Source organism: Pituophis catenifer, unplaced genomic scaffold (genome assembly GCF_029215685.1).
Source record: "Pituophis catenifer annectens isolate HBS135680 unplaced genomic scaffold, rPitCat1.0.hap2 SCAF_3, whole genome shotgun sequence".
In the NCBI taxonomy this organism is placed as follows: Eukaryota; Metazoa; Chordata; class Lepidosauria; order Squamata; family Colubridae; genus Pituophis; species Pituophis catenifer.
In genome coordinates this window covers 44,990,727-45,016,805 of record NW_027256883.1, presented here as the reverse complement: position 1 = coordinate 45,016,805, position 26,079 = coordinate 44,990,727, and the positions used below count along the sequence as shown (strand labels likewise).

At 35.1% G+C, this 26,079-nt stretch overlaps 1 protein-coding gene across 1 annotated transcript in view; it reads left to right on the top strand.

Moving 5' to 3' along the window:
* ASXL3 (ASXL transcriptional regulator 3) overlaps nucleotides 1–26,079 on the top strand; it is an 85,430-nt gene that overhangs the window by 9,812 nt on the left and 49,539 nt on the right. Inside the window, 2 exon segments of the mRNA XM_070942318.1 lie at nucleotides 18,285–18,393; nucleotides 19,426–19,537. Coding sequence (XP_070798419.1) covers nucleotides 18,285–18,393; nucleotides 19,426–19,537 — 221 coding nt within the window.

Here is a 26,079-nt window from a genome sequence, read left to right as displayed (position 1 = left end):
CTGTTGTTAAAAAAATTGAATCCCACCACTGTCCATACTATACCGTTTGTATAGTATTTGTGATTGTATTTCAAAACCCTATTTTTAAGAAAGGATCATATTATGATGCCTGTGTAAATTAATTTAATCTGGTCAACGAGACCTTAAGGCTGCCTTTTTCCCTTTCCCCCCTTTCCTGAGCAATCATGACCACCTTTAGTTTATCCCTGCCAGGTTAAGACACCATTTCAATAGACCGAACTCTTATCACTCCTTCACTGTGTATTAGGTAACAGAGCTTCAACTGAACCATTGGGAAAGATGCCTGAATTCTGTTATTTCCATTCAACAGAAAATATTCTACTCCAGCTAGAATTAAAAGTAGGGGTTCTATTTTATATACCTGAATCTGTATTATTACATTTCTTGTATGCAAATGGAAAGCATTTGAAAAATAATTGGAAGGAATCTTTTTCTCCTGGGTAGCTTTAGAATGTTACTTTAAATGTCTCTTCTTCAAATTGCTGCTTTATGGAGTTGCAATTTAGTTGAGAATATTTACAACAGCACTAGAGCTATGATACACTGAAAGAGCCATATTATATTTCACATATCCTGTAATTTTCAGTAGCCCAAATTGCTGTTATAGGTGTTCTTTTAAAAGATGGGGTGCTTTTTGATTTCCTTTGAAGTGGCTATAGAATTTTAAAAAGTATACTTTGAAAAGAAGAAAATAAACCTAGTATCCTTGTGACTTTGATGTACCCAAAATAGAAGTAACATTAGGGAATATTTTCTACAGATAAAATCTCTGTTGATTTACTTTTTTCTTGGATTCTGAATGCAAAGAAAAAAAGTATTCATTTATTAATTCCTTATCCTATCTCTTTGACTTTTCTTCCAAGGAATTTAGAACAAGATAAGTAGCTTCCAGACAGTTGTCCCATTAAGGATACTATCCAGACCTAGCCTTTGAGAGATTTACAGTAATTGCGATCTCCCTTGAATTCATACAAGAAAAATGATTCCTTCATTGAAGAAATAATTATGATAATTCACAACGTTGGCCACTACACTTCAAGAATACAATATAAATTAAAAGAAAAAAAATAATTCCCATTTCAAGATTGTGGAAGGATTATCGCTGATATTTTAGATCCATTTTCAGCAGAGTGCAAATAGGAAAACCGTGTATCTGGAAGAGATCATTACTGAGATTTTAAACTCCAACCCCTGATCAGAACAAGAATCTAAATTAAAACATCCAAAACAAATAGCTCTGAAGTATTTTCTTGAACACTTTCAATGAAAGAAAGCCCTTTGGTTTTTTGGATACTTTTAATTCCTCTTAATATTAGTAAATATATTCTAATATTAAAAAATGTGGGAATATTTTGAATAGGTGTAAGAAATCAATTAAGATGAAGGAATGATTTTTTCATTTTGAAAAATATTCATAGGCTTAAGTAAAATAAAGGTTTGCTAGTTCTTGGGACAGTATCAGTATATTATACAATGCAGTTGACAAATTCTAGAGATAAATTATATGGTTAACCATTCATCTTTTCTACATCTATTTTTGTGCTATTAACTAAAATGTGACTCATGTTAATTAGCTATTTTAAAAAACCCTGCACTGCCATGTATGTTCAGAAAGTTAAGTTCAATCAAGATAGCAGAGTCTTCAATCTCATTCACATGCATTATATTAGTATCATAGGCCTTTGTAGGTGTGGGAGTGAGTAACACCATTGTTACTTTTGTCATCCCACAAAAGTCATCGTGACATATATAACTGACACAACTGACACAATTTATAGCATTTTTGCAGTGACATAATGACTCCTATTCATCATTGTGATTTCTAATAGATAGCTATGATTAGTACTGTATATCTCATGGTGAGGTAATGAGTAACTCAGGCCATATATGCTTGATCCTTAGCTATTTCTGAATCATGATTGACTCAGATATTGAGTAATGCAAAAGCAAGATAGCAAAACATAACCTTCAAAGCAATTTCAATGATAAAAAGTTTGCTTTTCTTTTGTTTACATCCAGGTTTTCTTTTATTTGGCCAAGAGACAGACATAAAATTGTTTTTTGTTCCAGTGTACAGAATGCGAGTATACCGAACAGGGTTGAAAATAACAATTTGTTTATCAGAGATGAATATAAAGTTATCTGTCGTGACAAGCCAAGTAACTCATTTCAGACTGAAAAACAAATTACAAATTGATGAGTAAAATGAATATAAGCCGGATCTGATCTGATATTCCTCCTTTCAATTAATTTCGGCTTTTGAAAGTGTTTTAAAGAAATATTCTGCACATTCTTGCCCTGGCTTCTAGTAAGATTTTATTGAACATGGCAGAGCTAGATCTTTAACTTTTGAGTCAAAAGGCTTCTGCCAGATCCATTTTTGGGGGAAGTGGCATAATGAATGTTTTGAGTTTATGAGTTTTAGTTTGATGCACTTAAAGAAAATGGCAAGAATTTTATTTAACAGACATTAAATAAAAATATATCACAAAGGAACAGATAACAAAAAAATCAGTGTTATTTTGCCTAATTTGAAGGGAAGCATAATCTTTGCAATTATAATTGAATAAACAATGCCATATTTATATCCCTATTAAGGTTAGATATAATTTTCATATACTGCACAGTCATTCAAAATTTGTTGAGGAAAAAAAAGTATGTGTAACTGCTTTTGCTATCTTCAGCATCAAATACTAATCCAATGATCATGATTATTGAGAAGCATACAGCAGGTGAACTTTCCCCTCTCTGTTTCTCTCTCCCCTCTCCCCTCCCTTCCTCCAATTAAGTCAACACATGTGTCTTTTTCTTTCAAATTTCATGCCACGAGATGAAACATGGAAGAATCCAAAACATCATAGTGGATGCTAGAGCTAGAAATGGATTTCATCTGCACCAGTAAATATTGTAATGCCAAGGCCTTCCCAAGTAACAAACCTTGTTGGTTATTAAATTCAGGCATTCAGGGAAGTCTCAAAAAAATTAAAACTATAATCAATACAATTTATTAAAGAAAATGGATCTTTGCATGGGTTCATTTTTTGCACCAGTTGCATCCATTTCTGGATTGGGAGGCCCTAGTCACACACACCTTAGTCACCTCCCATTTAAATGATTATAATATATTCTTACTGAATATGGGCATTTGGAAGTTGTAAATGGCATAGAGTCCAGTAATACTCTGAGTCCTCGTATGAAAAAAATACCAATGCAACAAGCCACATGAATGAAAGAATTCTGCAGTCCAACCCTAAAGATCAGTTTTATTTATTATTTATTTATGTAGCATCAACCTTTTGTCTCTAAGTTAATAACACAGTAAAGAACTACATTACTGGCCACCTTAGTCCTAACCAACCCACCAGCTCCTTCATTCCTGAACTTGCTTTTAAATAGCCAAATTTTTAAAAACTTTCTAAAACTCAGGAGTGAAGAAAATGTTCATTTCTGAGTCCCCTCTTGCTACACTTCATGGAAAAGCAGAGACAATCTTCTTGGGCAATCAAATTTGATATGGAATAAGCAGTTTCACAGGATTTCCACTACATCTCTCATTACCATATCCAAAATGTATGTTGCCATTAAAAAAATCCTCATCAAAAATAGGTTCCAGTCAGTCTATCATCATGCTTTGAAGTTATTAACTCTGATAATGATTGTTACACTTTATGAGATTCAGGTAACCTGTTTCTGTTCCTCAATATGAGAAAGTTTCATAGTTTATTCAGTCTCTTGATTAGTTAAACAAATCCTAATATAGTTTGTATTTGACCCATTCAATGGTCAGTTGTAAAAACAGTATATTAGAGTACATGAATATTTTTATAAACATGATTTAAAAAGAAAAGGGATAATTTTGTTCCTTTTTATGATCCTGTAATAATATAAAGAAAAAAATTACTGTTTTAAGTTTTGACACTCTTCAAACTATGTTTTGTAGAATTATAATTTTTTGAAATGGATGCATATCTTCTTAGCAAAAGACTGTCGATCTGGATTATATGCATTTGCAATATTCAGTGAAAATGAGACACTTTAAATGCAACTTTTTTGTTATATTTAAAACTTGCCAGTAGGGATATTCATATTACGCTCTGGATTTTTACAGCTGGTTTTCTTTCTTGCTGTGAGATTAAATTGCTTTAGTCTCTCTTTGCTTATTTTAGAATGTGAAAGCATTACAGAAACTTGCTGAGAATATTTTTTTCTTAATTCTACGCAGGATATTATTGGGAGCAAAGAGGTCCCATGACTATTGGTTCTTACTGTAATTTGTAAATGAATTGTGCAGAAATTCTTGCATACAAAATCAACTTTATTCAATTCAGACCACCAATTAACATTTTATTTAATTTTCAGACCAAGCTAATATATTTGTGGAACAAAAAAATTGCAGAGTCTGTTCGTATGCCTTGTGGCATGACAAGCCCAGCAGGGCTCAAACCAAGCTGACCTGAAAACTGATGGTGCATTTTCAAGGTTATTGTATGAATGTTCCAACACATAACAGCAATTGCTTTGAATGATTCCTTAAAAGAAATGGAAGAGAAAATGAAGCTTGGGTTACTGATCCAAGAAAAAGTCCTGTCCAAGCCAAGTAAAAAGAATGGCTGTATATCAAGCAGGAGACCATAATTGTCTTAGAAGTAAACTAGGGCACATAGCCAAGACTTGAAATGTATTGTATATTTTATACAATATATTGTATTTTAATTGTATTGCAATGGTACAACTAAATTGTATTATTTAGCTATTTGTTCAGTATATATTCCATTTGTTCTAGAAACTGAAAATGGCCTAAATTGTATCTGGAATGTTAAAAATGATAATACCAGTGGTCCACAGTTAACAATCACTAGTTCAGAGACCATTCAAACCTATGACAAATTAATAAGCAGTATTTATGACCACTGCTAAAAGTTCCAGGAATCACAGTGCCCCCACAATCACAGGATCTCAAGTTGGGGACTCAGCAACCAGCCTAAATTTCTGATCATTGCAGCATCTCACTGTCACGTGATCACGATTTTCAACTTTCCCTATTGGCTTCCCACAAGCAAAGTCAATGAAGAAGCCAGCAGAAAGTCAAAAGTCACAGTTAAGTGAGATCCTCATCAAATGACCTGAGATAATTTGCTTAATGACTATAAAGCAGACTGCTGGAACTGCTATCACTAAGTGACCCAGTCAGGTGACCTTCTGCCTTATGACTCCGTTGCTTAACTTTACTTTTACTTTACTTTTATTATATTTATATATCGCCCTTCTCCTGAAGGACTCAGGGCGGTGAACAGCCATGGTAAAAACAGTACACAAGACAAAAAATTTAAAAACTTATTAAAATAATTCAATCACTGACCAAATTTAAAACACCCAGCTAAAATCGTTATTTAAAACCCCTATCAAAACCCAATTAAAATCCTTTATCCCGTCAGACCGGCTTGCTGGAATAATAGGGTCTTCAAAGCACAATGGAAGGCGCGGAGGTCGGGGATCCTTCGTATGTCCGGGGGCAATTCATTCCACAGAGAAGGCTCTCCCCTTTTCTGCCTAACAACAGAAACTGAATTTCTGCTTAACAACAGAAATTCAAATCCCAATTACCATTGTTTGACAAGAACTATCTGTATCTGGAGAGCAACTTATTCTCCATCTCTACCATAATAGGTTGACTGAAAAGGTATTGAACCTAATACTTGGTTTTAGGTTCAGATTTCTGTTTGGAACTCATTCTGGTATTTCAAACAGTTATAGTTTAACACTCAGAGTTTGGTGTAAGATGAGTGGCTATATAAATGTTTGAAATTTAAAAGGTATGCTGATGATACTCAATTATACATCTCTGTCCCTGGCAAATTAAGCAATGCTATCTTATCCCTGCACCTGCAGTTGGTGGGGGTCTGAATTGGAAATAACAAGCTTCAACTGAACTTTGGCAAGACTCTATGGCTCTGGGTTTTGGGGTCTGCTGATTCTGGGACTATGCCATCTTTGGTCCTAGATGGTGTTGTACTTTGGTACCAAATGTGCGATTTGAAGGTCTTTCTGGACTCCTGCTCAAAGAGAAGATGGTAGTTGTGGCTAGGAGGGCCTTTGCATAGCTTTATGTTTTGTACCAGATGCACCCATTCCTGAATTCGGGAGCTCTGCTCATGGTGATTCATACACTGTTTATCTCCTGGGTGGACATCTGTCATATGCTCTACATGGACCTGCCCTTGAAGAGTATCTGGAAGCTTGAGCTAGTACAGAATGCAGCAGCTTGGGCAATTATGTGTGCCCCTAGAGCCCATTACACCTCTGCTCCATGAGCTGCATTGGTTCCCAGTTTGCTTCTGGATCCAATTCAAGGTGCTGGAGATGATCTTTAAAGCCCTTCATAGCATGTGGCTGGATTATTTGAAGGGCCATCTTTTCTCAATTACATCTGTTATCAGGTCTGGCAGTAGAGGTATGCTCCATCTGTTAAGGAGTTATATCTGATAGGATCTAGGAGATAAGCCTTCTCTCCCCCATGGAACATCATTCCCCTGAGATGACATTGGATCCATCTCTCCAGACCTTCTGGAAGTCCCCTATAATCTGGTTGTGTCAACAGGCCTTGGGATCACAAGGGAATGGTAATTTGATTCGGTGGCTCCATTGTTAATCTGATGCTGTCTCTTAGCTATTTATTTATTTATTTATTCATTCATTCATTCATTCATTCATTCATTCATTCATTCATTCATTCAACTTGTATACCGCCCTTCTCCCCAAGGGGACTCAGGGCGGTGAACAGCCAAACTTAAAACACATATAATACATTTCCATTTTAAAATCCCAGATCTACAAAATTGAAAAGTTCCCAATTTAAAACCCAGAATCAATAAAATCAAAAATTTAAAAACCCCATTAAAAGCATTTTAAGCTAGGCCAGCTTGCTGGAATAAATAAGTCTTCAGGGCCTTTTGGAAAGCGTGGAGGTCCGGGATCAGTCGTATTCCAGGAGGTAGCTCATTCCACAGATTGGATGCCCCCACAGAGAAGGCTCTCCCCCTGGGGGCCGCCAGCCAACATTGCTTGGCCGACGGCACCCTGAGGAGGCCCTCTCTGTGTGAGCGTACTGGCCGATGGGAGGTAATCGGTAGCAGCAGGCAGTCTCGCAAGTATCCCGGCCCTATGCCATGGAGCGCTTTAAAGGTGAGAACCAACACCTTGAACCGCACCCGGAAGACCACTGGGAGCCAGTGCAGCTCGTGCAGGAGAGGTGTTACGTGGGAGCGCCCTGTGGCTCCCATAATCACCCGCGCAGCTGCATTCTGGACCAGTTAGAGCCTCCAGGTGCACCTCAAGGGGAGGCCCATGTAGAGAGTGTTACAGTAGTCCAGGCGAGACGTGACGAGGGCATGGGTGACTGTGCATAAGGAGTCCCGATCCAGAAAGGGGCACAACTAGCACATCAGGCAAACCTGATAGAAGGCCCCCCCTGGCCACAGCTGTCATATGCCCTTCTAAAGACAGCCGTGAATCCAGGAGGACATCCAAGTTGCGAGCTCCCTCTGTGGGGGCCAGTAACTCACCCCCAATAGCCAGCGATGGTACCAGCTGGCTATACCGGGACGCCGGCATCCACAGCCACTCGGTCTTGGAAGGGTTAAGTTTGAAGCCTGTTCCTCCCCATCCAGACCCCATCCAGACATAATCTTATAATAAGATTATTTTTTTGTGCATTTTGAATATTTTTAAATTTGATTTATGGTTGTTTATATGTCACCTAGAGTCATGCTCTGTGAAATGGGTACAAATATGATCAATAAATATATAATATATATAAGTCTGCCATTTAAAAAAAAAATCTGTACAAATATTCCCATACATTTTGTAATGTGTTTTTCTTAATATATACTTTTCTTACACCGGAAAGTATTTTTTTTACTAAAATATGCATTTTTCTATATACTTTTTCCAAATGTATACATTTTTGTACATGTCTTTATTGAAGAATAGCATCTCACATTTCAGAAACATAAATATTTAGAGTACAATTGAATTTCCGTTCCTGTATTTAGTATATTTGCATAAAAATGTGAATCTGAAGAATATTTCCGAACTCCTACTTCAAAGTGTTTTGTCTGTATGAATCTAAGTTTAAAGGGGAGATGTTTGGGGGATAAATCCAGGAAGCCATTTGTGCTTGTTAAATATTTTTCATTCTGTTTAATGAAAATAGCTGTATTATCATTATTTGTTTTAAAGATGAGGTAATGCAGAAACTAAACATTCAGTGCTATAAGTATTGCTCTATATCAAATTTAGGTAAAATAATGAGACACCAAATTGCATGCCTTTTATAAACAAATTATGGCTCAATGTTTGAATAAATATTCCTTTGAAATAAGTCCAAGCTTTTAAGATTCCTAGGAGGATCATATGACTGACGTTCAGAAAAGGAATAGTAAGACTGTGCTTATTCAACTTTATTCAAGTTTGTATCCATCAGGGATCTCAAACTCACATCAAAATGAATCTTGCATAAGGATTAGCTCACTAGATGGAAAGTTGCAAGACAGAAGTACCCCCATGCATACGCACATTCATAAACTGTCACAAAAGTCTCCGGTGTCATAAATTTAAACAGTCCCGCTCATTCAAGGTTGCAATAAGGAAGAGCCATGGGGGAGGCAGGAAGAGGCATCCCAATCTCAGACATAATAGAGTGCAAGCCAGGAGCATTGCAGCTTCATGAGTAACCTTGCCTTGACTCGGAGCCATACCCTCCACCCAGCACCTGACTGTGATTGGCAAGCTGTCATTCCACCTCCAATAGTTGCCTTCCCACTGTATAACTGAGCAGAATGTCCTCTGACCTACTCCCCAGCATTGTTGTGGGCTGCTAAAAATGAACTGGGTGAAGGTCATTTGTGCAGCCCACAAAGCACAGATAGTATTCAGCAGGTTTTGATCAGTTCTGGTAGCGGAAATTTTGAGTAGTTCGGAGAACCAGTAAATACTACCTCTGACTGGCCCTGCCCCCATTCTCTGCCTCCCAAGTCCCAGCTGATCAGGAGGAAATGAGGATTTTGCAGTAATCTTCCCATGGAGTGGGGAGGGAATGGAGATTTTACAGTATCCTTTCCCTGTCACGCCCACCAAGCCATGCCATGCCAACCAAGCCATGCCCACAGAACTGGTAGTAAAAAAAAATTGAATCCCACCACTGCCACAAAGCACATTTGAGGATCCTGATCTAAAGCATTGATGTAAGCATGAAATGCTTACAGACACCCACAAATATGAAACATGGGTTGTTTTCCTCAATGATTTGTTTATTTTATTTATTATTTATTTTATTATTCATATTTCTATGCCGCCCACTCTCCGAGGACTCTGGATGGCTTACACCAAAGACAGTATACTAAATAGCATATTGCCCCCAACAATCTGGGTCCTCATTTTACTCACCTCGGAAGGATGGAAGGCTGAGTCAACCTTGAGCCGGTGAGATTTGATCCGCTGATCTGCTGAACTAGCAGTCAGCTGAAGTACCTGCAGTACTGCACCCTAACCACTGCGCCACCTCGGCTCTTAGATGAGATTAGTAAAACTCAAATTGCAGCTATGCAAGAAAGTAAAACAATTGACTCCAGAGCCAGTTGCACTTATAGTGATGACTATAATCAAGAAGAATGTCTTGACCCAGAGATGTTCAGCCGGTCTGCAAAATTGTCCGTGACTCAGCCTAATGATTTCTGAGATAAAAGGAAGACACGATAAAATGTAGGTACACTGGTAATTGAAGCAATGTGCTTCATGGTTTTATATTGAAGATTAAACAGTTGTAACTACAGAGCAATTTGTTGGGGCTTATTATGGAAAGTTACTGGTGCATACAGAAGCTGGCGCTTATTTTTCATAGATTAGCTTTTCCTGACCTGGCAATCTTAAATGTGTTGTGATGACAACTCCCTGAATTCCCATCCAATATGTCCACTAGCTAAGAAGTCTGGGAGTTGTTGCATTTCTGTGAAACTGTGAAAGGCTGCCATATATATTAGCTACGTTTTTTTGTTTTGTCTGTGAAAACAAAACAAAAAACAAAGCCTCTGCTAGTGATAGTGTTGTGCCATAGTATTATGATTATTTCAGCAGTTATTCAATTTTGACTTGAATATCTGAAATTAAATTAAATGGAATCATGGTCAAACATTGCTTAAATCTGGGATTCTAACATGGTATCTAAGGCCTCTCTCTATAACTGGATAGTGCCTTGTTGCTCAACAAGCCCTGTGCCCATTCTTTATGTATTTGACTGAATTATTGGTGTAGGCAGGGTTTCCTGCCTAAGCAGGGGGTTAGACTAGAAGACCTCCAAGGTCCCTTCCAACTCTGTTATTCTAATCTTATTCTAATTTCCATTTTAAACAAAATTTAAAAGGAAGTAGCTTCTTGCAAAGCAAAGTATCACTCTTGAGAGTGGTATTCATTTTTATTTCTAAGATATATCTTTGGCATTTGTTTGATTTGGCAGTCATACAAATCAGCCATCAATAGATACATAGAAACAAACCACATTTACTCACTATTTAGCCATGGTGGCGCAGTGGTTAGAATGCAGTACTGCAGGCTACTTCTGTTGACTGCCAGCTACCAGCAATTCAGCAGTTTGAATCTCATTGGCTCAAGGTTGATTCAGGATTTCCATCCTTCTAAGGTCAGTATAATGAGGACTCCGATTGTTGCAATCTGTAAACTGCTTAGAGAGGGCTATAAAGCACTGTGGAATGATATATAAGTGCTATTGCTGTTTGAAAGAGGCAAGTTAAAAAAGCTAAAAAGAAAATAAAAATACCAGATCATATTCTTCCTAGCAACCTACACCAGATTAGTAAGGATTAAAGAAACAAACAAACAAAAACTGAAAACAATATCCTAATCAAGGAACTACCAAAAAGAAAACCACTCTCCCATCTCTCCCATCAATCTTGGTGTCAGGCGCAAAGAATCAGGATCATTTATAAGGTTGCAGGTTTGAAGATTTATTCAAGCCTATATCCAAGAACCTGATCAACTAAAATTCAACACAAAATTAGTGCCAGATATGAGTCAACGGAATTCAGGAGAGGTTGCAGTGCTTATGGAAATGCAACAACTCTAAGCTAATGATGTGCTTACCTCCACCCCCAGCTCTGCCTGCTCTTCTCCTACAACTGACAGCACAAGCTACACTACATAAACAGGGGGCAAACCCACTCACCCACTAGCACTGATGATGTCACCTGCTCAGGTAATGAAACATCTGCAAGCAAACAACCAAGCTCAGAGAATACCAAAGACTCCACAAAATGTAATTTTATTTTTAATAATTTTATTCAAATGCATAAAAAGAAAAATGATGAAAGGTGCTTTGTTTGAAAACATGCTTAACCTGCCTAGGAAAAAATAAAGGTCACTTAAAGTTGAAAATATCCTAGAGGCTAAATCAGTGGCGGGACAATTTAATCAGTTGGCCTTTGAATACATTGACTTTGTGTAATTTGCCATACTCATCATTGCTAGGAATTTTTTTGAGTCAGCAAATTATTCTCATAAAATGTCAGATGTACTCTTCGATACCAAACGTTTGGGTATATATATTTCTAGCTTGTGTTCAGAAGACAGATAATAGTTGTTATTTCAGATGGAGAAATAAAAGGCTAGATATTGATGTTCTTCAGAAGACATAGATTTGGTGTTCTTTGAGGATTTTCTAAGCAATAAAAGGGAAAAATAGTTTGAAAAACATTGCTATATGTGATTGGAAACTTTAGCATGTTTCTTTTGCTTAAGGGTTCTCTTCAATTCAAATTGGCAATACTTATTTTCACTTATTTTGATTTTGCTTTCTGGTAAAGGTGGCCGAATAGATTTTTTTATACGGCTGTTTTTTAAAAAAATGTGCTAAAAAGGAGCATATTATTTTTTAAAAAATATATCAGATCTCTCTAGAGCTAAGCATGAGAGAAATGAATAGAATTCATGCTTTAAATATTAATACAGTGATTTTTCCAATCCTGAAAAATTCTCAAAGCAGCTTCTACTGTATATTCTTACATAGTCTCCATCATGTCTGCTTCCATTATTTACTATTTATGTTTTTACGACAATCTATAATATATGGTAAACCATGTATCTTGCTTTTTTATCGTAATATCAATGAATATATTGTTTTCAGATGATTAAATGCCATGTTTAACGCTTCTTTGAGCTTTACAGCATCTTACCATACTGTTTTTTTCTTTATTCATGTGATTTGGGATCATGGCAGGAAACAGAAATTAATGCTGTATGAAAGAAAAGACGAATGGAAATGAAACTAGTATTCAAATAGTAAAAGGACATCATACAGAAGGCGAGGTTGCGGTTATTTCAGCATGGAAATTTTCATCCAAAGTCTTATTTGACTATAGTTTAATGGCTAATTGTAATAATTGAGAATAAGAGTTATGCACCTATTTAGGAAATCTGTTTAGGGAATCTGTTTAACATACATTATTTTTGTGGATATGCACAAATAGTTCACTACTTTAATTTAGGCTTCCATTCAATCCTAGCATCAACTGTTCCTATTGTTTTCTGAAAATTGTGATAGAGTGATTGATTATATGTGATCAAATCAGTGTAATCTCTTAGCAACCACATAAATAGATTTTCTTCAGGACAGCCTATCCCCAAGCCTGATCTTTCAGATCTTCTAGTAATATGACTATTGCTGCTATAATAGAATCCATCCAGTCTGCTGCTTGTCATCCTATCTGAAAGTAGTAGGATTATGCAAACACATTTATGTTTAATCAAAATAGGGCTTTCAAAATTAATAAACAAGTATGATGCCTTTCTTATCTTTAACATTAAAATTAAATTTTCAACACTACAAGGGATTGCAAGCCAATTTTATTGTATAATCTTAAACCTCGAGGAGAATAAAAAAATCTTATTGTGTTCATGGAGCTTTCTAGTAAATTAGCTTAGAACTCTGCTTTTAATTTTGCAATCCGATATATTCTTACCTGGGAGTAAATCCCACTGAAAACAAGTGGAACTATTTCCAAGTAAATTGAGCAATGCCAGTTTAAACCTTGGAACTGATGTGACTCTAGGGTTGAGGAATATTATTTATACTGGATAGGATAGTAAATTTCTTCAACCTCAGTTTGTATGTTTTAAAACAAGATGTTGGATATGGTATTGGGATAGCTGCTTTGTTAAAGAAGAAAACTAAAATAAAGCTCTTTGAACTTAAATTTCATTACAATATTTTATCACATAACTCATAGAAACAAATTGTACTGCACTAAAGATTCCTCTGTATGGTGCTTTAAAATACATTTATATTCTTTTATGCAGCCTGTATTTATTGAATCTCTTGATTGATTTTGGCCGCAGAGTCCAGCAGAGGGTGCTCAATGGCACAAAATAGTGTAAACTTCTGTTACTAAAGAGAAGTGTGAATTAACAACTGGTTAGATTTAATAGTATATTTGCTGGAAGATGGCATCATTACCATTTAAAAAGTGAACTTGATATTAGAATAGGTTTTTAAAAAGACTTAATGGTAATAAATTAGATGATGGCATATTTAAGATTAATAAATTCTCAAATATAGTTCCACCAGTATTTGCTTTGTTCTGTTTGGGTTTTCTTCTACAGTTTATTTGTTTTGGAGTTGTGGCTATTGTTCCTTTTTATAGAAAGTAAATTTTATTAATGGATTTTAGGGTTTAAAGGATGATTTTATTTCTTTTGTGTAAGTCCATATCTAATAATATTTACAATTAAAACAGATTTTTTTTTTCAGATAAGGTATAATGTCATAAAGATCCTGATTAAGAATGGCAAAGTGTGATAAATACTGTTCTTCTAGTACTGTATGTATGTATAATATAAAGCTGTTTGTGTCTAACAGCTGTTAGGTTAAATGCTGCTTATGCCTATTGATTATGGGAGACAAAATATAAGCCTTAGTGCTGAAATATACAAATAGAAAGAAAATAATAAAAGAAACATTTTCAGTCACATACTCAAAAGTTTCCATTTCAAATAATTGACAATGTTATTTTAAATTCATCAGCTGAATTTGAATATTTAACAAAATAAATACATATGATTTCAAATGCTGGTTGCTAATCAACCTCTGTGAAAACAAATATGGTCTCTAAGGTTTGTGAAAATAGCATTTAATTCAAAAACAAATCTCAATGCTTGGCATGTATAAAGGATCAGAACATGAAGAACTAATTTCTCCTAAGGGCATTCACTGTTCCCTTTCATCACTATATAAGCTACCTGGTTCCTTGAATAGAATAACAGAAAATCTTGGTGTTTAGTTGAAAAACCACTTTTTAAATAAACTGGATTGATCTGAATATCCATATTATGCCATAAATCCAAGGATTTGAGCTTTTCTATACAATATTTGGTCTCAATAATACCTTTTTAATATTTGATTTGTTTATATCGTTATTGGGGTAGTTGAAGACTAAAGTGAATATAATAACTCTTAAGCAGTGGCTTCCAACCTTTTGGGCACCAGGGACCAGTTCCATGGAGAAAGTTTTTTCCATGGACCGTACGGGGTGTGGTTTTGCAGGCTGTCTGCATTCCACGGATGGGGCTTCACTTGTTTGTGTGGTCCTGTTGCCAGCATGTTGCAAACTGGTGCTGGTCCAGAGAGCAGGGGTTGGGGAACCCTGCTCTTGAATATTAAATAAATTCTTCCTCAAATGGCCATTTTGGATTATTATCCATCTTTGTAGTTTTATATTTTTAGTTTCTGCTTTTATAACACTCAGAGTATTATATTAAAAAATCCCTGCTTACCCCATATGAGTGGTATGTGCTTCCTCAATCTTGGGTCCTCTACCAGAGGCCTGGAGTTTGAGAGTTTTGCACAGTTTCTTAGCTATTCCTAGCACTGCACTCTTCTGGACACAGTTCTGATGTTCTTGGGATCTGTTGGAGACATTCTCAGCTTAGAGCAATGTTTCCCAAACTTTTGACATATGTGTACCCCTTCTATAATTTTCGTAACGCTGAGTACCCCTCATAAAAAACATATGCTTTAATAAAAATCAAAATATATTTATTTTTTCTTTTTTTGGTACATACACAAAATAAACAAAATACGTGCCTATTTCTTTCCTTGTTCTGTGGGCGCAGCTAAGCACGGTGCAGTGGATATTCCCACGTGATCCCCACCAAACTCCGGTGCAACGCGTACCCCCACCAAACTCTTCCCGTACCCCTGGGGGTACGCATACCACACTTTGGGAAACACTGCAATACAGTATATTCTTGCTGCATTATTTTGTTTGAACTGATGAAATAATTCCAGCTATCATTTGGTACAGCGTGACTGAGTTTTCTCTCCTATATTCAACTAATTGCATTTTTTTATTTATCTAAACAATTTTTAAAAATTAAATCTACAACTATTTGATGATTCAGATGGGAAGTAAAAAGGCTCTTAAACAAGTAGTTAATAGAGAGAGAAGATGGGTGTATGACAACCAAGTATGTAGTTTGTAAAGAAAATATTCTTTTTAAAAGGCATTTAAATCAAAACAATGTATTTTATCCACTTTTCAGTCATGATAGCATTTGTTTGAATTCCCAAGGATCTGACTTCATAATTAATTCTAGTTCCACTTGATATGAAATAATGTGTCTCTGTACGTGTATAGAGTAAAGTTAATTCATCTTGGCCTAATAAATGTGACATGTAATTGCATGTCAGATTTTCATTCTATTTAGATATTTATTAGAGAAATCTGTGTATTATTCATTCCTTTGTTAAACTGCTAGGGTATGCTTGAGGTACCTTTATTTTTAAATATTATATTGACTTCTTTGGTAGTTTAATTTGATATGTTAAGTCAGAAATGTGTTTCAAAATTTTGCTTCTTTTAGAAATACTCTTTTGTTTTTACTTACTGATTTGTAAATGTTCTACTTCAGATTTTTGGGAGGAGTTCTGTGGACTATAATAGAGATTACATGTGTGTAGGAAAAGAGAGATAATTTCTTCTGAGTTCCACTATTAAATTAGTCAGACTAATGGGATGTGGGAAGGACTTGGGAGAAGGGAGAAGAGATGCTGCCTGGTTAAAAGAAGGCACAGGGAGAAAAAGAAACTCAGAAAGGAAGCTCCTGAGACTATAAAAGAGATGGTGGGAAATTTGTACAGACGTGCAAGGTTTTGTTAATGTAGCCTTATAATACAGTAGAATTGGCTCATCTGGTCATGTTTTCTGTCTAGTGTACTGGGAAAGCTGACAATCATTCACTAATTCTAAATGAAAGATGCACGGGTAGTCCACATTTAATTCAGTGACTCATTCAGCAACCATTCAAAGTTATGATGGCACTTAACAAAGAGACTTATGAAGATTTCTTGTAGTTATGACCATTGTAGCATCCCCATAGTCACATAATCATGATTTAGCTAGCAACTGGCTTGCAATTATGACAGCCTCAATATCTTGCTTTCATGTGATTGCCATTAGTACCCTTCTTTGTCTGGTTTCCAACAGGTAAAGTCAGTGGGGAAGCTGGCAGGAGAAGGATTTGCCTAATGATGGCAATTGGAACTCCTGTAATTGCAGTTGTAAGTCAGTGCAATCACCTGATGCATATACTGGCTCTTTTGCCCTAGCAACATAATTCATGTACATTAGTATTTCCAATCATTTCTCCAGGCATTTCCTTAAAATGTTTCTATCCTGTGTATTTGAACAGTTACATCACCCAAAATCCATTCTAAAAATGATCACCTCCAATATGATATCAGCTCCAATTTTGCTTTTATAAGTCTTTGATTTAATGAAGCAAATGTAACAAATGAAATTTCTGTATGGACACCACCCCTAGAATAGTAGACATGCTCATTGTATGCAAAGATGTCTGCACAGGGCACTTACATGTACATTAAATTTTGTTATATTTATGTCACATAAATTTATCATTTGATAATGCAACTGACATAAATTGACATGAATGATATATTATGCAGATTACCCAAATTACTGCAGTTTATAGTCGATTGATAGTGATATGGGAGGTACATAAATTAAATAAATAAACTAAGTTTCAGGTTTAATAAAAGTTCAAGAGGAATAAACACCTCCATTGAATGGTCCATTAAAGCAAAGTTTTATTGAAATATGCAACATTTGATAAGGTAATAATCATAATTTGAAGTAACAATTACAATTGATATTATGTAATTAAAAAAATATCTTGGTTAAATTCATTCAGATTAGTATTGCTTTATTAAAAGTTGCATGAAGAGAAAAGCTTGTAATCTGGTGCTTCCTTTTAAGTAATTTAATTAATTGTGTATGATTATAATCATCATGATTAAAGTTCTTATTTCACAAATATGAATATCTGTGTTGTAAATGTAAGTTTTGTACATATTTCACAAAACATGTATTCTTCACACAAAAACTAAAACTAAATACAATAGAATGTTTTTGACATTTGTTTAATTGGGTTCACCTCCTCTAGTTTTAGGACTTAGACGGAAAACAGATAATGATTTAGATCATATTTATGCAGAACTATTAAACCTTCAAAAGGTTTCACAAACTTTTTAGCACCACTATATATTAGAATTATTTCTTAAACAGCAATTGATCCTACACTTCCAAGCAGAATCCTTTGAAATCAAAGGAAATCCCAGTAGATTTAGGAAAGTTGCTCATCACAGAATAGCTTCAAACTACTGTACTGTTGTCTACTTATACCAGGATGTATGGTTTATACTGGCTATGTTAAAGCAGTGCTGCCCATATTTGTTCTGAGCTAGCCCTTGCAATTTTAAATGTGGCTGTTCAGGAGTCTTTTAGCATTCTTTTGTTGCCTCTCCATCCTATGGAATGCAGCTGCCCATCAACTTGTACCATTTTGATCATTCATGTGCAACAGCCACATTGTCTATAACATTCTAAAAATAAGGCATTACGGTGTTATTTGCAAAGTAATTTCACATAAATATTTGGACTCTAGCTCTTTTTCAATGCTGAACTGTTTACTGTGTGAAAATAGCATAATTATAATTTGCAGACTTTTTGCCTGAAGCTGAAGGGGCAGATGCATATGATTAAGTTTCAACTGGCCTGTTATTGTAATGTAGATGTTGGGAGGTTTTCAGGATTTTTTTAAACTGAAACATGAGTTTTAAGAAGAGGGAAGAAGGTTCTGAGAAACACTCCATTTTAGCCAGCTTTATTTTTGTTTTTCAGTGGCACTTCTCCATTAGCTTGTCTGAATGCAATGCTTCATACCAACACTCGTGTTGGTGATGGGACATTCTTCAAAATTCCTGGCAAGGCAGGACTCTACGCACTCAAGGTGAGTTGCATATTTTTAGAAACAAAACTACCCAGACCTGTGAAGTCTATGCATTGAGTTAACAAATCATATAAATAAATAAATTAGATTGAAATCATTAGGTAGGGAACAGGGGTAAACTGTATTTGAGACATTTTAAGATAGCACTTAACATGATTTCCAATCCAGATAAACTTTATACGTGAAACAAAATTCAAGAATAGGCATAGCTTTATTTTTTTTCCTAGCTGAGTTTTTAGATGTTGCCTTTTTAGAAATAAGCAAAAGTTTACTTGTTTATTTAAAAATAAGCAAATATATTCACACTGTATTGTGAAAGAGACATTTGGAAGGATTTATAGCATGAATGACAATTCTAGAGTTAACAAGGAACTGAAAATGTAAAGCTGTGTGATACAAGTAATGATTTTATCTGAACGAGCAGAACTATTTATTTAATCCTTAATCTAATAGTGATATCTGAGTGAGGAAGGAGGCATTATTTTGAAACTGATAGAATGTGGCATTTTCTTGAAGTAATCAAATAGAATAGGCAGCACTTTTTTTCTGAGAAATAGAAATATGGGCCATTTTCTACTAACTGCCAGAATTCAAAAGCAGCTTTTGCATTTGATTAGATTTTCTTTTGTGTGGTATAGTTAGGCTTTACAGGAAAGAAAAAAACACAAAGCCCTCTTCTAAAATGTAGGTGCTCAGTATCATCTGAACTGTGGAATTTGTTATAGAATTATAGAATTATGTCCCACCTAATAAAAGCAGAACATAAAAAAGGTGTTTGATTTTATTCTGCATCATTTTTGGAATGGTTGGATTTTTTTAAAGGAATAAGTTGGTTTCTATGAATACTGGTGTGAAATCAGATACATTTTTCTATGTAAGTTTCTAGAAGGCTTTACAGTAGTGTGCCCTGAGAGAGACTTTTTCCTTATTCATGAAATTGTCAGGAATCACATTTTATTTATAGAACATTCCTAAGAAGCACATTCTTTTTTGAAATGTGACAAGCAGCATGACATATGTCTTTACACACAGAAGGAAGACACTACATGCCCAGCAGATGGAACATTGGATTTAAGTTGTGAATCTGAGTTGGACAGCACTGAAATGGCTGAGACTAACAATAGCAATGGAGAAGAAAATGGAGGTAAAACATTATTTCTATTGTTTTTATCCTTTGATCTTAATGCAGTGTTTATGTGCTGAGGAAATGATATATTTTTATTTTAAATTATTTGTCATGCTTTGCAAATACATGTAAGTATTTTCTGGCTCTGGTAAGGCCTATTTTTTAAAAATGTAAAAGATCCAGTTCTCATTCCAGATCTCATTAATGGATTTGGAAATCTTGATATTTAAAGAATTGAATTAAGTTTCATGCACCAGATGCATTGGTATGTTGTTTGTTTGAAGTTCTTTACATCAAATGGCTCATGGGTAAGAATTTTTGATTTTACAGTTTCCAGGGTTGTAAAAAGAACTGGAATTTGCAGAAAATACTTTTTAAATATTAAAGTAAATATTAAATATTAAACTTTAAAATAGCATGCAGAATCGCACTATTTATATTAGGCATTCTTCCAAAAAATGAAATTTGATAGACTTCTTCTCATCTGTTTTCAATATTTTACAACATTGTTAATTTGCAAACTGCTTTTCTATCTATATTAGCCTAAGTTGAAATTGATGCTGTATAATTTTACCCTCTTAATATGTTAGTATATCTTTGTAAAATATTGCAATATATAACTATAATTTAGTGAAACAATAATTTAAACAGTTTGCTTTTCCTGTGGGAAGAATGTTTTTTGTTTTGTTTTGTTAAGTAGTAAATGATGCTTGCTTTATTTACTGTTTATCATATTTAGCATGGAAATTGTAGGGACAAAATAATGCTGACTAGAAACGGAAACTCTGAACATACTTTAAAAAGAGCAGCTGTGCCTAGTAGATTGGATGCCTAAGTGTATGTGCCTGTGTAAACAGATGTTTGAAAATGCTATTAACTTCTTAATCTTTCAATATATTGTATTATTTTCAAAGACCAAGTTATATGTACAGGCTTAAAGGGTTTTAAATACTTATCAATTAGAATAATTTGACAAGTAATAGTTAAACTCTAACAACAAAATTATTTTCAATTCTTGAAGGCCTTTCTATATATGTAGCCCTTACTGTTGTTAAAAGTGAGGATAGATCTTTTTCCCTGCAATAAATCTGTACATCACATTTGTGGTTAATTTATGCCTTAGATATCTAGAAAATCTTTCTTTTCTGCTGAGAACAATACAATAAAGCAATGATTTTTCAAATGTTCTATAATTAGGGAATTCTTTTCATTCTCCTACAGCTTTTTTAAAAAATCTAGAAAAGATGAGGGCAACCCTTCCATTTTAATGGAGCATTCACCAATCCTTTTGGGTGTTATGTCAGTGAATACTCCACTGGCAGTGGAGAACAAGATTCATAGTGAGATGTTTAAAGGAAATAGTGTCGTAATTATTCATTTCTTTGCTGTATAGGATTCTGAGGCCTTAAGTTGTCTTTATACCAGCTGAAAAATGGATGAACCTACAGAATTATATTCCCCTCTCCTCAGTGGTGGGATTCAAATAATTTAACAATCAGTTCTCTGCCCTAATGATTTCTTCCAACAACCAGTTCACCAAACTGCTCAGAAAGTTAACAATTAGTTCTCCCGAAGTGGTGCGAACTGGCTGAATCCCACCACTGCCTCCTACATTCTGATAGCACAAATACAAGATACTTTCTATTCAGGACTGAGATATGGCTAGTAATAAAGTGTCTTATTTTCATTGGACTTTTAAACTAAGTTAGTGTTTATAGTAGAGTGTTATTTAGGCCTTGTGACATTTTCAGAAAATGTCCAATTTTCTTTAGGAGAGATTGGGAGGGCTCTCTGGGATCTGGGGATACGGTGGGTAGCCTGTCATTTATAGACCTCTTCATTGCTGACCTCTTAGTGTAATTCAGTGGCATGGCTTTCTTCCTTCAATTTCTGATGCTACAATTTGGATTCAAATGGAAATAAAAATTTTGCACATCTGGCACATTTTCACAAAGACGGGCTTTTCCTTGTCCTTGACAAGCACATTTTCTGTCGTGTTGTATCATATTTATCAAGTCCATTTATCAGGGTGAGATTATGGTAATTCTTCAGGTGGTTCTTGCTAAAATGTAACTTCATTCCACATCTTGCTTTCCCTGTTAAGAGATTTCATTGATTTTGATTGTTGCACATAATTAGTCCATTTACTGTCTCTAATGATAATTTTCCCAATGGATATTACTCTTTTTTTAGTTCAAAAAAAGGGTAATATCCAGGTTCCTTGCATGTGTTCAGGAAGAAAGCCATTGGGGATATTTAATTTGGATTTGGATTTTAATTTGGGTTCTACTGTCTGATTCTCATCTTAAATTGGTGATTTTCAATATGGAAAATTAGGCTTACCCCCTCTATTTTTATTATCATTGCTGGCGATTTAGTTTTTGGGAAGGAATTTTATGTGGATGTAATTGGAGGGAGTTTTTTTTGTCTTTTTTGTCATTCGCCTAAAATACAGATAATCCTCGACTTATGATTACAATTGAGCCCAGAATTTATGTTGCTAAGTGAGACAGTTGTTAAGCGAATTTTGTCTCATTTTACAACTTTTCTTGCAACTTTTGTTAAGTGAATCACTGCAGTTGTTAAATTAGTAACACACAATGAATCTCGCTTTCCCATTGACTTTGCTGATCAGAAGGTTGCAAAAGATAGTCATGTGACTCCAGGATACTGCAACTGTCATAAATATGAACCAGTTATCAAGCAATCAAATGTAAATCATGTTACTGTGGAGATGCTGTGATGGTCATAAGTGTGAAAAATGATCATAAGTCACTTTTTTCAGTGCTGTGTAACTTCAAACGGTCACTAAATGAACTGTTGTAAGTGGAGGACTACCTGTATATGAACAGAAGCTCTGGGTACATCAGTTATATTTTAATCATAATGTTGCAGTTCCATTTTGTGGATTGTTGGGACATCTTACAAATTATAAGAGGCGTTTCCCAAAAGAGTCATTTACAGCACCCAGCATTTCCACTCAGTTTTGGGGAAATCTGTATTCCTGGACAGATCCAGTTGGTAGTTTTCTGTGTGAGTTGCTCAGTGTTTCAGTTTGGGCAGGCTTGATTCTCAATAACTTTTTGAACAATTCTGCCAAAAGTAACTTTGATCAGAAGGCAATTTGACTAATAGAAGAATCCATCATGAGAAACTGAGTTTTAACTCACCCACAAAATGGTGTATCTCTTTATCCCAATTCAAGTTGCTTGTTATTATTCCCTTGTCCTGCCCCATCATGACCCCCCCCCGTTAGTGCAGGACTATAATTACAGGAGCAAAACATAGCCTCCCCCCCCTTTAAAATATAAGAATAAAGTGGGAATGTTGAGTTTAAGATATGAGAAACATGGCTTGTTCAGCCATGCCAGTCCATTGGCCAGTCATTTTCTCTTTCCTATCTGTTATACTCTGTTTGAAAATAACAGGGAATAACTATAATATAACTATGGTGAGGTGTTAAAATCAACTTGTATCTCTTCTAAAAGTATTTTCCCAGTATTTTTGTGCGTACTTGTAGAAAATGTGTACAAACAAAGAAAAACCTGCCTGCAACATTTCATATTCTAATCCCAGTAGATAGATGTCAAAGTGCCCAAAATTGCAGATTTAGTTCTGTGTGCCTGTGTGAAACTTACAATTCTATAAAAAGTACTTTGTACTTTTGTGTTAGTGGAAGAAAGGATTTTAAAAGAAGAAATAATTTGTCATCAGAATCTTGCCCAGATATTGAGCTGCTCCTATAGTACTATATATATTCCTGTTATAGATTCAGATTATTGCAGAAGATACCTCAGAATTCTATCATCAACTACCATTGCTATTTGTCAATAATATTTATCAGGAAGGAAAGGACTATTTCCTGTTTGCCCTACTCTTCCATTAAAAATTATTCAAATTCTCTCTATATATTGCACTTTAAATATATAGACTGTAATTGCAGTTTATGTACCTGTACATGTATATAAATATATTTCACTCACATACATTAACAAATATAGTTTATGTTTTGCTTCTTTTAATATAAATATGTTGTTCTAAATACATACATTTTAATTTCACTTGGGTCACTTGAAGAGTAATTAAGATTTTTTAACAGCTTGCATAAAACAACATATTATTTGTTTAAAGCCACTTCTTGATCAAAGATGCCTTTCTTTTTAATTGTATTATAATTTAACACCATGTGTTTTTTCCCCCTTTCATTTAACAAAAAAGTGTTGCTGCCTGACTAGAGAAAAGCTATTCTGATTTTGCAGTTTAGGTTCTAGGGAGGTTAGTGTGATTTGGATGCTTATTTGATATATGTATGTTGACAATGCAAGATCATTTATGTCAATGCCCATATAGTTCTGTGTCACCTTGAGAAAATGTATGGAATTGATAATATAGTTTAACCAGTGGGTTATGCTTGTGTTCTTCTTCCAAAAATGCACTTTGGATAATTCAGTTTCTTTAGTATATATGCAGATATTTTCTGCTTGAAAACAGCAAGATATACTACAACAAAAAGTTAATCTATACTTTGTAACTTCATAAGTTTTGTGTTTTAAAGTTGTTATAACAATGTAAAATTGATAAAATCAAAAACAAGTGGACAATGGCATGTTTTTAGAGAAAGGAAGACTGAAGCAGTTCAGGATTTTTCTGCCTAAACAATAATTACAAATTCATTTGAAGCTGACCTCTCCATATTTTCTCTCAGGGTTTCCTGCCCTCCCCCATTTATTGTTCAGGTTTTCTGAGCATCAGAAAAGAGCTAATTGAGACTGATGGACAAAGCATATTTTTACTTCTCCTGTTTTCTGGGGATTTTTACTTATCTTTCCTGCCTTTTCTTCTCTCACAAAATAGCCCAGTTCAATAAGAAATAACAGCTGCCCCTACCAACAACTGCTGTTTGAGAACAACAGTTTTATGCTTAGGTTATCACATAAGAAATACTATTGCACAAGTACCCGAGGCATAGGAATGTTTTCTCTAAAGTAAAGTGGTTGAGGTTTATTTTAGCTTAACTCATTTTAAACTTTTAAAGCATTTATGCCAAGAAACAAATTAAACTAATATAACTTACTTGCTATTTTTGTTCTTAATATTAAGACTAATCATAAAGAGATAGCCTTGGTGGTGCAGCAGACTAAAGTGCTGTTAAGTAGCACCAGCTGCCTGCAATTACTGCAAGTTCGAATCTCACCAGGCTCAAGGTTGACTCAGCCTTCCATCCTTTCAAGGTAGGTAAAATGAGGACCCGGGTTGTGCCACGCTGAGTCTCCGGAGAAGGGTGGCATATAAATTGAACCAATAGATAGATAGATAGATAGATAGATAGATAGATAGATAGATAGATAGATAGATAGATAGACAGACAGACAGATAGATAGATGATAGATAGATAGATAGATAGATAGATAGATAGATAGATAGAATGTAACTTTCCTTTTTCTCTTGCTGAGCTTAGACACATTTATTCAGAAAGAGATCTCATTAAGACTAGTGGTTTCTACTTCTAATTACTTGGAACCAGCAAGTGCAACACCTTTCAATAAATTATAAATTGTAAACTGAAAGTTATAGTACTGAAAACAGGTATATTTCCTCCTTGTGGAATTTTCCACATCTCTGACATGAAAGGTTCTGTATTATGTTTTGAGTAATATACAGTTATTTTCTTCAGCTATGCATACTTTTTCATGGGTTTTCAGCCTTTAATTTTTGAGATTTCCATTTAGCATAATTTCTATCATTCTGCATTAAATGCTAACATATCAAATACTGAATAATACTGAATAATTAGGAAAGCATCTATAGCTGCTAGCCAAAGTTCATTCTTGTTAATAATAATAGTTATTATTGTGGCTGGTTGCACAGTCAGCCAGCTGTTTTGACTGGAGTTTGCATTTTTGTTCATCAAAAATCTTTCCTAAGGCCCTGAAATTTAGACAGTTGTTGTTGTTGTTGTTGCTGCTGCTGCTGTTGCTGCTGATGGTGGTGGTGATGGAGGTCTTGGGAGTAAAGCTTTCTGGCTCACAAGCAAACTTAAAGCTAAAAGCCATGTCTCAGCTGTAGCCATTGAGAAGGAGACTCCCATAGCTATTTCTTCTATGCTGACACCACTGTAGTGGGTCGGATTACTTCAAAGTATCTCTTCTCTAACTCTAAAAGTATCCTCCTGAGGGGAGGAGGTTGATAGTGGAAACAATAGTGATGGTGCTGATTCAGAAACAGGTGACTCAGCACAGCAAAAGAAAAACAGAAGCAGCAGCAGTGGTGCCTCCCACTCTTCTTTTATATTATCTCTCCAGTACAATTCCTCTTGGGGTCCCCTTATGGCCAGGCTTGAAGGTCCCAAGTGACCACCTCTGTTTGTCTCTATTAGTACATCCCTAATTAGATTGGTAGTCTAGTTCACTTCTGGGAATTTAAGATTGTATACAAAGCACACACACCCTTCATTGTTTTCCCTGCAAGTAGAACCTTGTGAAATAGTTAGACTAAGAAATAATGACTAGTCAACCAGTGAGCTTACATAGCTAAAGGAGTTCATTGTTTAAGTTAAGGTT